General features: G+C 39.1%; 1 protein-coding gene across 11 annotated transcripts in view; it reads right to left on the minus strand.

The window, feature by feature from the left end:
- The window catches only part of LOC145968447 (uncharacterized), a 117,550-nt gene that overhangs the window by 28,313 nt on the left and 75,959 nt on the right, over positions 1-13,278 (minus strand). For 9 of the 11 annotated variants that reach the window (XM_083093932.1, XM_083093924.1, XM_083093915.1 and 6 more), the window contains 2 exons: positions 10,583-10,744; positions 9,213-9,574 (listed from right to left, as the gene is read on the minus strand). In XM_083093932.1, the coding sequence (XP_082950058.1) occupies positions 9,213-9,449 (237 nt within the window). In that variant the 5' untranslated portion in view covers positions 9,450-9,574; positions 10,583-10,744. Of the gene's footprint in view, positions 1-9,212; positions 9,575-9,645; positions 10,133-10,582; positions 10,745-13,278 lie in introns of all 11 variants that reach the window. The other 2 variants (XM_083093908.1, XM_083093985.1) reach the window with 2 other exon arrangements.

Here is a 13,278-nt window from a genome sequence, read left to right on the forward strand (position 1 = left end):
TGGATCACTTTTGGACAAAGTGGTCTTCGGAATGTCTTCAACGGTATCAGTCAATATCAAAGTGGCATCATCCTTCCAATGACATCAAGGAGGGATCCATGGTGTTGATAACAGATGAACGTTATCCGCCTGGGAAGTGGCCCTTAGCTAGAGTAATCCATCTTCATCCAGGGCCAGACGGGCTAACACGGGTGGTCACTGTGAAGACAGCTGTTTCCACGATGAAAAGGCCCATAACTAAGTTGTGTGTGCTGCCTATAGATCCTAACGAAGCACATTCGACAGATACCCTGTCGAAGGCGGGCGGAAATGTTGAGAAAACGAACTGTATTACCGACGCTAAATCTATGTAGAGAGCGCTCGGGGCGACAAGTCCCGGCGGGGCCGCTCACTTAGAGGAGGAGGATCGTGGCTGCGTCGGACGGATGCCATGTTGAATTTTGTCTTTGAGTCGTGACGACACGTGTCTCGCGAGACTTGTGAATTTCCGAATTTTGAAACCCTATACGAGTCCAATTGGGGACGAGTTTGTGAGTTATACTTTGGGTTTTCTCGGGCAATCTGAGGAAACGTGCCGAAAGGTGGAAGAGTGAGAGAAATCTCTCTCTAAGGCTAATTTAGCCTTTCAATTCTGCCGCAAGGTGTTGAGTCCCAGTTCGACTCTTGTATTCTGCCGCAAGGTGTTGAGTCCCAGTTCGACTCTTGTATTCTGCCGCAAGGTGTTGAGTCCTAGTTCGACTCTTGTATTCTGCCGCAAGGTGTTGAGTCCCAGTTCGACTCTGAGCAATCACAGAAGGAACAGTCTCTATACGACTGATATCCATTGTTTGCCTTGTGCAGACCCCTCCGACAGGGAGAGGGGGTGCTTGCCAAATAGCATTGTGTTCATATACAATCGTATTATTCTCGAGTCAACTAATAACTACCTCTCTTACAGATAATTAATTCTTTTTTAATTTTCAGCTGTGAAGCCTATCACTTTATGACCATTATTATTAATAGAAAGGCTTTACGTCTTATATTGTGAAATTAAATTTAAGTTATTGTTATAACATTTTAAAGTATTTTTTTTTAGTTGGTTTCTTTTTATGATTGCTTGAGCTTAATTTTCATTGTTGATAAACTTACTTCATGACTTTAATTAGAATATAAAAGTTATATAATTATGTGAAACCATAGACTCTTAGATAATTATTGAAATTTAAGGATAACTAACTATAATTTCTGACAAATACATAAAAACATATCTTACATTGAAATTTGCTTTCAATTGTCTCCTCTGCCTCATCTCCGTTAACTTCTTTTAGTCACAACATAAGTTTGCAGAATCGAATTGGAAGATAACCGAACAGAGTCAGCGAACGAGTGAGACGGGAATATGTGTGGGTGCGTGTGGGAAATGGGTAGGACGGGAGGGGTAGTCGGGAAAAAGCACTCACGCCCGTACGAAAATATCGATTATACTTTTTTACGAGTTCACTCGCTCCGACGAGTGTTAATTTCGCGAAACGATTTCTCCTCCGCCACGCGTCGCTCGTAAAATCCTATTAGCGCACGTGCAAGAGCTTCTCGGCGCTGCTCGTTCGGTTTTGGGCAAAAATTTGAACAGGTAACGCTGCAGGTGCCGCCCTTTTCTCGGAGGGATAATCGTTTTTTTTTTTTTAAATATTCTAAATATTCCTCGTAATATCTAAAAATGAAGGTATTTGTAAAATCCCCGGAAGAATACAAATTCCTAGATAAAATGTACGTATAATCGCGATAAATGTTATTTTTTGGAACAACTTTGAATGAATTTTACCTGGCTAGACTTTCAACTTGATACCGTTATAAGAAATGAAAAGTGCATTTAACAGTCGTTTTAACTCCTCTTAGGAAGAATTTTGTACGAACTTTTGATAGTACGAGATACTCGATATTTCGTAGGTCGATTCTCAAGCAAGAATCCTGAGATTCGAGAGTACATTGCGAGAAAGAACGTCAAATCGTATTATTACTTGTACAATTAGAGAGAGAAGCCTGTCGCGTTTTTAGAACACAGGATGTCCGGGTTTAACGACCTTAGCACCTGGCAGCCCCTCTGTACTCTGGAGGTACATAATTACCCGCAACGCACCAGGGTAATACCCGTTGTGCATCTTGAGAACGAGAGACGTGGATATCGTTACGGTCGAGAACGCGTGGAATCCCACTGTCGTTTTTTCTCGCTCTCTTTTCACGCCGCGTGGCTTGATCGATAGTATATCCGACTAACATTAACACTCATCCCGGTTAAAAACTGGTCTAAACTTCCCTCTCCCTCTTCCGTCCTTCTCCAGATGTCTGAAATATCGTTTGTCATCGAACTCGAACTCCGCCCTACGTCGGTGGCGTGATTATCGTTTTAAGTATTACATGTATCTGATTCGTGACGTCAATCGATTAAGCAGCGAATGAGAAAAAAGGAAGCTTCTGCTTTGTGACGAGTTTACTTTGAAAATTTTTAATACGTTTATTTGCTTGAGATATATCATATTTGAAAGATATTTTTTCCATATTGCATATTATTGCGTTGCTTACAAGATTTTTTTTATATTAATATTATATTAATTTTATGATTTATATTAATTTTATGATTTAAGTAGAAAAATGTGTTTAAATCACATGCGACGAGAGAGATGTAACAGAAAATACATTTATATTTTGGTATATATTATCGAAAATGCATAATTTTGTGGTATCTAAAGTATATAATTCTCTGTGATAGCGATGGATAAATGCGTTTTTGTTTTTTTGCGAGCGTGAAATAGTGTTAATTTAGATTTAATGTAACTTCACGTGTATGTACGCGAATGTGTGTACCTCCGCGTGTTTTTGTAAAATATAAAGTAAGTTGTTGGTTTTTCGCGAATGATAATTAATTCAGTTTAGGATTTTTCGAACGTGTTCTTTGACATCGCGATGTAATATTTATAAACCGCAATTAATTTCCATGTCTGTCACGATGGTATGATCGGGGTTGAAAAATGTGTTTCCACAATGCTATCATAATAAATTAGTTCTTTCCCCGCGGACGTTTATTTCGCGCTTCAATTGAGTATCAAAAGGAGGGCAATTAAATTGTAATAAACACGCGGTTAGCGGCGGGCAAATAAAAGTTTACGTTGCGGAAATTACACATCATGCATTCGCATTATTTGAAAACTAAACGAATGCATATTTATGCGAAGAATGATTATAAAGTCCTTCAATTTTTTTAACGTTTTGAACGTTTGAGGAATAATCGTTTATTTCAAGTTTATTTAAGTGATGATAAAATCTTTGATTCCACTTCTCTCTCTCTCTCTTCTCTGTATTCTTATAAAAAGAAAATCCTCATTATACGCAGAAATAATATATTCCATTTATAAGTTACTTCTAATAGAAAGAAAACTGGAAAAACATGTTTAGTTGAACGATTATTTTTAAAAGAAACCAAACTCGAGCTTGAATATTATAAAAATACAAATGAAAAATAGCCATTTAAGCAAAGAATTTAAAGACGTAATTTTGAAATATTTATTACCGATTGTGAGACCGATAATTATCCATTACAAGTGCTGATTCGTTAAACTATGACACACGTTTAGAGGAAAATACGTTAAAATCCACTTGTTTCTTTCTCTCTCAGACATTGTGTAATTTAATCACTTCGAGTTTTAATCGTTCGCGCTAAAAAAAGAAGAATCCCGGAAAACGTTGTGGGTGAGGGACACAGCGATTAACAAGACACACAGTCATCGGAAAAAGAGATATGTTGCATAGTCCAAATGATAACTAGTATTTTTACGCTCTCGAGATTCGAAGCGTGATCGGGTGATACTCTTTTTCGATGACACTGCAACTTATTTCGCAACATAATACAATTGATAATAGTATGATAAAATGTATGCGTTGCTTTGACCGAACGATTATCTCAGAACTGTACAGTTTAGAAGAACTAACGCGAATCCAATAACTTTTATGCAGATTTTTGCGATACAATGGAATTCTCTTTATCATAGTAAAGGATAAAAATATGCTGCTGTAAATTATCTTTACAAAATATTGCACTGTCAGTCAAATATCTGATAAATGAACGCGAAACGAGTTTCTCAATCGCAAACGGCTCAATGCCAAGGGATTCATTTATTCCTCCGCAGTGAGGGGAGATTCTAAATCCCTGGGTCGAGAAAAGCAAAATTAATTATTCTCGCTGGATGTATCTCGTTCGTATCGTGCTTCGCGCGCATCAGTGCAAGATAGATACTTGCAGTCCGCCATATCAGCGCGAATGAATCGAGAGAAGACACGCGAGAGAGTCATCGCGAACGAATATAAGATTTTCTTGTTCCAGCCACGCGTGCGCGCTCGCGTTTCCTCCTTTTCACATTCGGAGCGTCGTTTAAGAGGCATCTCAAAAGTTCCATTCGCTCTCTCTTTCTTTTTCGCTCTTGCCGGGCAATCGCGCGGGATAGAAATTTTCCGAGAGCTCGGTCCGATGGGAATACAGGCTGCGCAGCGCGATAACCATCGCCATATAAAGTATATTTCTCCTATTTCGAGAGATACATGGGAGTTTTTGCCGCGGGTTCTACGCTACGTATCGAAAGGAGTCGCGATGGACGAATCTTCTCCTTTCGAAACTTCCGGATGCAAAGTTCGATATTACAAAAGTTCCATGGCAAATCTTTTTTTTCTCACGTCGCTCGAAATAAGGCTACTGTCTATACGATCGGTGGCTATGGTTATCGTCTCACCGCAGATCGATCCTTTACAACGCGAATCTTTTTTCTCGAACGAGCTGTAACTATATAAGTCTATTCCGTCATCGTGTACTTGTGTCAACAAGTAAAAACCGGTCGATACATTGGCAATGAATGTAATAAATCTTTTGCTTGTTGAATGAGCTGTTGATAGCTCGAGTTGAATGAGTAGCAAGAGACAATTAAACAAGATTAGCATTAACTTAAAGTATAAAGTTAATAAAGAAAGAATTAAACGAGATTAATAATAAGCAATGATATAACAGTATTATCAGCTGATAGAGAAATTTTGTGAACTGCTGAATTTTCTCTTCCTTTTTCTCAATGATCATATTTTCTCGATCGAAATCGAAAGAGAAAAGCAGAAAGAACCAATTAGTTAATTGTCGATGTAATACACAGGTTTTCGGGAATTTTTAGTAAAACTGTTTTTGACAGAATTCTCTTTCTCCAACAACACAGTGCATGAAGTAGGGCTGTTTACTTCGAAAGAGTGAAGTAATCGCTGTCCAAAGTTAAACGAGGTTATCGGCCTAACTAGTTCATAACGTCACTAAGAGATAGAGAGCAAAGACCTCGAAAAAGTCGCGTCATCGAGGGTCGAGCTTTGCCTCCGAGAGCGCGCTATCTCCTCCTCTTCGTGGTGTGTGTCCCGCGCGCGCAGGCAAACTGGGTGCAGGTGGTGCTAGACGAGGAAACAGCTGTCCACAAAGCTCTTTCCCCCTCGCGTCCGTTTCCCTTTCCCTTCGACGCGAACTTCTGTCGCCTCGAATCCCTTTCGTTTTCGTTTCGCTGTCGTCGTCTGGTATCTCGCAAGGTGGCTACGCGATATTTCAGCCTCGATAACTTATCTCGAGTACTCGCTACACGTGGAGTTGATTCGTTTTTTTTTTCCTTTCGCATATATTTTATTTTATAAAGAGAGATGAGAAATAAAAAAAGAGTATTAAATATACTCTCTTCTCACCCAGATATTCGTCATGTCGAGAATAATGCAATTTGTAACTTTCAAAGTAACTCTGTCTGTAATCTGCATATTTTCGCAGTTTTCGCATATTCAAAGGTACGAAGTATAAAGGCGCGATTCTCGTTCTCTCTCTTTTTTTTCTTACTTCTTTCCACCAATTTCAGGCGGAGATGCGCAAGATATTTTACTCGCATTACCCGGCTACGGATGTACAGGCGCTAGAATCTAAAATATATAGACTAGATGCCCATGGAAAAGAAGAGTGTCCGACAAAAGAAAAACTCTTGTACGTCCAATTACACATCGCTGGTGCTAAATATCGATACTCTGTTCGGTCGCGACGACTTCCTTTACCGCGACCCTACCGGTGGTATCGCCGGAAGCGCGGCAAGAGCCGGCCGGCCGGCTTTCGCCGGCGGCGGGAAAAGGGGACGAGACACGAGTTAAGCGAGTCGCCGCGATGCGGGCGCGGGGGAAAGAAACGAAAAAGCTCGCGCGCGTTGTGCCGGCGGCGGCGGCATTCTAAATTTAGGAGGAAGTATTGATTTTACAATTTGGACCCCTCCCAAAGTAAAAAATAAACCAAGCCGAACGTACTCTACTTTGATAGAGTGCCTCTCCTCTGCGCGGCTCGTTTCGACGCACAGGCCGCCCGAGAGAGAGAAAAAGAGGGAGACGCGAGGAAACGAAACAGAGGAGACGGCGGAAAGGGGAACGAGAAAGAGGGAACCGACCGAAGGGAAGAAAGAGGGTGGAAGCGCGCGCGGGAGCGGCAGAGGAAGGGAGTAATAAAGAGGAGGAAAGGGGAGGCCGTCCGACGGGAGCGGCAGGGGGAAGGAAGGGGGAGAGGAAGACCGGAGAGAAAAGAGTGTGGCGAAATGCCGTAGTTCCACCCCGGTAAGAAACAAAGAACAGAAAATTGATCGTTTGTTAAGTTTTATGTTCCTACGCCGGCGAGACTCGTCCGTTTGTCCGTCCGTCTCCTCTCTCGTTTTCCTCCTCCCCCTTCCTTCCCCTCCTCCTGTCCCTCCTTGTTCTTCTCGCCGCAGACATATTTCGCTCCTTCTCTTTCTTCCGCCGCGACGTACAATAAGACGAATCGAGGAAATTCTACTCGACGCGCTATGGGAAAAGAACCAGGGGGTACGCAGAAAAACGCGAAAGAGACCGAGAGGGAGGAAAAGGGCGCGGAGCGAGCGGAAAGGGCGAAAAGGTAGGGAAGCGAGAGAAGAGCGAACGAGAGACACGTGTACGTGAAAAAAAGAGCAAGAGCCCGGGTCCGTGGAAACCGGACGGGATTGCATTCGTCGTCTGCTACAGATCATCCAGGTTTTTTGGCTGGGAATAGAATCCAATTATCAAGAGTCGGATCGTCTCCATCGGGTCGCGGAGAAAGGAGGAGGAGGAGGGGGGTTGTGATGGTGATTGTGATGCCCTTACTACGATTTTTCTTCGGTTTCCGAATTTTAGACGCGGAGATAACACGCGTCGTTCAACTTCGACGACCTCATCATCGTGTGATCTGATCGCAAATTTATAATTAGCAATGGCGAGACGACGATTACGAGGGAGATAATGTATGATCTCGATGCGAACTCGTTTACGAGGAGAGTCAACGGCGTCTGAAGAATTCGCCGACGCGAATTGTTTGGGCTTCGGTGCAGTTGACCGTTAAACAAGTGTGACTTTAACTGACAAGTCATCGAGGTTTCCCAACCGTAACCTGGATAACTGATTCTAACAGAACCCGTATCGAATTCATGCACTCGATCAATGAAGCGTGAATCATTCCATTAGCAATAAATATATAATGAATATCTAATTACGCAATAAACAGTTATTATGTATTACAAAATGTACTCTGAATTAATCAAGACTAGAGATTATGTTGCAGAAATATTTTTAAGATACTTAAAATCTGTAGTGTTCAATTAATTTTTTTTTTTTAATTTAAAAATTTAGAAACGCGAAAACATGAATGAATGAATGAATTAATTAATTAATTCCACCAAATTAATGTATATTACAATTACTAATTTACCACTAATTACTAATTAAGATAGATTGCAATTTCAAAATTACGTTGATTCAAAATTAAGACTTTATGATTATGATGGTTTTTTCTAAACCTCTCCGATATATCCGAAGAATATAATAGATAAAAGAAATCATATTGGGGAGCTGAAATACATCAAAGACCGCATCGAAAAAAGGCGCAATTTATTACTAGAGAGGGGGAGCACTTTTATAGAATCCGCAGAGGGAAAATGCCACTTTTCGAAATTGCAGCGGCTCTTTTGAAATGAAGATCTGATATCCATAGTATACGACACGATATATCTGCCGACCGAGCGCAGTATTTTGAAAACGGTTTCGCTAATTTCGAGAAGTACTATTTTTTTCTCTCACGGAAAGCGTGACCGGCGACTTGCGGAACATCCTATGTACATATACCCGTGGTTGAAAAACGTTATTCCGGAGATAGAGCTCTTAGTAGAACGGAGATTTCGGATACAGAATAGATGTTGGCGCAGTGTGGTTGTAATTTAGTCTCTCCAGTCTTGCCGAAAACTGAGTTAGACGTTTCGTCATGTTAACCGAGTTTTGACAAGAGGACGAAGTCACAGGAACAAAGTTCCGATTAGCTACGACGAAGTTAGTTTTGGTCGCATACGTGCGCAAGTATGCTGTGGTTCCGCGCAGCTTTTATACACACACATACACACATAAATATATATATATATATATATATATATCGACTCGATTATTTTAATTGAAAATTGACAAGATAACTCTCCCGATGTAGCGAGGGACTCGTTTCGAGCCGGATTCGAGATGAAATATCGAGGAAAATGGCAATTTTATTATATATTTCCCGTAAATCGAATTGTGAAATTCTACTTATCGAGTTTCAGTCATAAATCCAATTTCACGTTACAGCGAAATTCCGGAAATCGAGTTTCCGCGTATTCTGAATCATTCGCGACTAATTTCTCTATTTTCGCGATAACTTCTTATATCGCTGTGATTTTCATATCAAATACAACCTTCTGTGCCATAGATTTTCATTCAATTGATACATATCATCGCAGCGGATTATTGAACGCCGTATTAATGCACCATCTATTCGTGTTTATGTCACAAACGAGCTAACGAGCGCAGGAAAGTCATTCATTACGTCTTGAAAAAAAATCTTAATAGACGATAAAATGGTTTCAAATGAATAATCTGAAAAACGCGATAACTTTGGCGAATTTCAATCTTGACATAAGTAATTTATGCCTTCAATCTTAAAGTTAACAAAGATTATTTTTAAAGATAGAGAGAGACAATAATTATTTTAAAAATCGAGACTATTATCCGCATCATCCGAAATCCGATCTCTCGATCCCTGCTGGTCGAATAAGCGCAGACACGTATCGCGTTTGCGGAAAGCATCATCGTCGATATGACATGGCATCGCGACGCTCCGCTCTATTTACCTTGTGCGCTCGCAGCGTCTTGCCCTCGCAGGCGAGCGTGACGTCGCAGTAGGCCTGTCGCTCGAGCAGCTGTGAGAACATGGTCTGCAGATTGCTGTGATGGTACTTCCATCTCAGGCAGTACTGTTGCGGGAACATGGTGGTATTTGTGAATGACGATGCCGATGACGATGACGATGATGCTGAGCTGGTGATCGTAGCGAACGCGGGTGCTGAACAACCTCGTTGTTGAAGCATGCGCGGGCCTGGCACCACCGTGCAAACTCCCCCTCGACCGAGCCGGCCACCGTTGCGTTCGCTTCCGGGGTTCACCGTACTCACGTCGCTCGCCCTCTTCGCTTCCGGCGTTTCCCCGCCAATGTCTACAACATCGAAGATGTCCCCGTGTCAAAGGGGTCGAGTGGGATGCCGCGCGATAATCGGTGAGTCATACCTGGGGCACCGTTGTACGAAATTTGAAGAGCTCGGCTCAAAGAGAGAGAACCAGTCTTTGGACTACGGACTTAAAAACGCTGCGCGATGTCACAGGTGATTCACTTGTTATTATCGGGATATTTTTAATTTTTTCCTTAGATTCAGAGATTAATATGTATCATGTTCCGATTCCATTCATAACAATAGCAAGAACCAAAGTAATTTTTCGCATAAAAGTTATTCTTAAAAATCTTTACGGAGGATAAAAGAAAATATTAAAATAAATGAGTGATGTAAATGATTATAATCAGAAAATTGGTATATTTTATAAATATGTACGAACGAATTTTTTCGTCACAAAATACGCGTTCGTTGTCCGACAGGTCATTGCCACACCGGTATCGGGAAGTTTATCATCGTCGAAGGAAGGGAAGAAGTCCCATCACGAATCGGATTATATGATCGTACATGAATGTTTATCGCACTATCGTTCCTCAGTCTTCATTCTGATAAAATATTTAAGTTTAAAAGCGTATCACTTTTTTATGTGTATTGTTACCTGTATTCTACAGGATATTCTAGAGGATATTCTACAGTAAAAATTTTCTACTTATTTAATATATAAAACATAAGTAATAAAAGTTAATTCGCAGATTTTTTTATAAAAGTTTAACTTTCGAAATTTAACTTACAAAAATTTTAATTTTTGTTCTATTTAAAATTTAAATAATAGGAAATTTTATATAAATAACTGTTAAGAAATAATTTCGGAGTCCCTTTCGAAATATTTTAGACTTTTAATACATGTAATTTAAGCAACGAGGATTTACGAAGACAAATCTTTCAATTAATTTTATTAATACTAATATTTACTTTTTACTTTGACATGTCTTATGTATAATGAATATATATATCTTAAAAATATCCTTTTACGAATGCTCATTTTTCTTACTTACTAAGTAAGTCTTTAAGCTCGTCCTGATTCAGGATTAGAGCGACTCGCAGGTGAGCTACGGTCTGACTTCCCTCAACATCTACGCATAAATCGGCGCGAGTCGCCGAGGACGAGGATCCTTCGACTTGTCGCCGACGTTTCTCCTCGCTACCGGTTCACCTCCCTGAAACACAAATAGCAAAGCGTACGTTTTATTAACGGAGTCACACAGAGTGTCGATTAGAACGCGATTAAAATTGATGCGCGTTGACAAATAATTCGTCGCGTTCAGACGACAATGATAGTGGTAAATATTAAATCTCGACGAGCACGATTGGTCGGATAGATTCGTTCGCTTCGAATCACGCGATGATAAAAATATCGATACACTCGCGAGAAACACTTAGTTTCGCAATATAGCACATTAAAATTGAAATATAAAATTGAAAAACCGCTATGGTTTTAATAAGAAATTCATTAAAAAAGTCTAGTTCTATAAATTGTCATATTTTCATGAAAAAATTATTTCATTATTTACTCTTCTTTATTACTCATCTTTCTTATTTATCATTTATTTATTTATTTTTATTTATTTATTTTTATTTATTTAGTTTTACTGTTCTTTATTATTTATTTTTTATTTTAAATTTATTTATTTATTATCGTGTGATATTTACATAAAATATTAATACGATATTCTTTTCATATATATAATTAAATATTTATAAATATCGGAAACAAATTTTTTTGTAATCGTGTCGCAAGAATTATCTGTTTTGTCGTTCGTATACATAAGCGTGGAAATTCAGGCTGCAAATTACCTTGCGGGTTAAGCGAACAATTACTGGATCCGGGAAAAGAGGTATAAGAAATTCAAGAGCGCTTTATCGGGGGCGAGCGACGCGCAATCGGACGGATCCTTTCTGCGGTGTCAACGTATCTCGATTACCGAGGATAACGGCACAACGCGCCGGATAACGATTCCCAGCAATTACTGTTAAATCAATTTCTATCCGCGTGGCAACTCGTCGATCGCGCTGTATACGTACATACGTTATGTTCTACTCGACGGTACTTTTTACAGAGGGGAAGGGGGAATCCGCATTTGCTATAATAATATGACCGGAGAAACTACTCAACGGTGAGAAACCTTGACAAATAACTTACGCCGCGAAGCTTTCACTGCCGCGTTTTCTATGAGAATTTTCGATAGTTCCTTTTTCCTATCCGCTCGGTTTGCTTGAACTTTCACGAAGGGAGGATGAAAATAAATCCTTTATTCGCACTGAGCGTCATTATTGCGGCTCGGATACAGATTCAAAAATACTGACACGTTCGAGAGATCGACTTTCAAATTCGTTAATTTGCACCGTTCGAATAATATCATTCGAAAAAGCAGTTTTTTTTTGCATTGCCTATATGAAAGAAGCTTCCCGCATGAGTGCACGTTTTTTGAAAGACATTTGGCGCGTTGTATTTTTGATCTTTGCCGATGACTCGTGATTCTCTTTTCTAGCTGTAAAATATCGAAGATAATTTTGATCGTATCTTAAAATCGGCGAGCACATTTACAATTTTATCATGTCGAAAAAAAAGTTTCGAAGAGCAAAGTGGAAATAATGAGACCGGCTGTAATAATGATAGACCTCGAGATAACCTCGTGGTCTGCTTCGAGGAAAAAAAATACCCAAAGACAATTTTTTAATATTATTCACTTTGATGAATTTAATGCAGACTTACGAGTTCATTAAATAAACGATAAATCTTAATTTGTATTAGGATCGAGACGTCGAGACGCGTAAATGAGATATGAATATTTTCTAAAAGTTTCCAAAGCTCTTCATCTCACAAATCTTCTTAAGAATAATTTTCTTAAGAATTATTGACTAAACTGTCTCTCTTACAAATGAAGAAATTGTTTTAGCTGAAGTCTGTGAGAGGAGGGAAGAGGTTACATCAATACTCAATCAAACTCGAAACTTTAGTAATATAGTCGCATCCTATCGGAGTAATCAATTAATCAATATCCTTGATTGTAGTATCGATATTATAAAAAAGTTCTATATAAGACCTTTATTTCTTTGCTAACTATATTTGCTATATCAAACATTTCATTCGTGAAAAATAATGATATTTGAATGAATATCTAACATTATTAAAAACTAAATATATATTTTTTAAATATATATGTATTTAATATTATTATTACACATTATTAGAACTTAAAAAAATTAAAAAATCTCATAAAAAATAAATAAAAATTTGTATTTGATAGGTATACTTAAAGACCATTATTGCGCGCACGTGTTCATTACCAATAATTAATGTCATGTATGAATGATGTCTGTAACTTTAATACGATACGAGCATGATACGACGTTTTGTGATCTATAATCTTCATATAAACTTAAGTCCACTTTTCATCGTATCGATTAACATAAATATCAAGAATGATTCGATGAGCGCGAATACCGGATGAGATATCGACAGCCGTCTGTCATCCGCTACATCGTCGTTGACACCATCGTAATTTTGTCGTTTAAAATATTCAGTACAACCGGTGTAACAGATAACGAAGACCGATTAAGACCGATTAGAATCAAAACTTGATACTGTAAATCCGGTATTTTGTAATTGTGCGATTATCCTTGACACTTTGTTAGCGGAGTACATTTACTTTGCAATGTTCTGTGTTGTATTGCGCAAACACACCGTATT

Source organism: Camponotus vicinus, unplaced genomic scaffold (genome assembly GCF_025532165.1).
Source record: "Camponotus vicinus isolate PSW18456_S1 unplaced genomic scaffold, iyCamVici1.0 SCAF_1, whole genome shotgun sequence".
NCBI classification, from domain to species: domain Eukaryota; kingdom Metazoa; phylum Arthropoda; class Insecta; order Hymenoptera; family Formicidae; genus Camponotus; species Camponotus vicinus.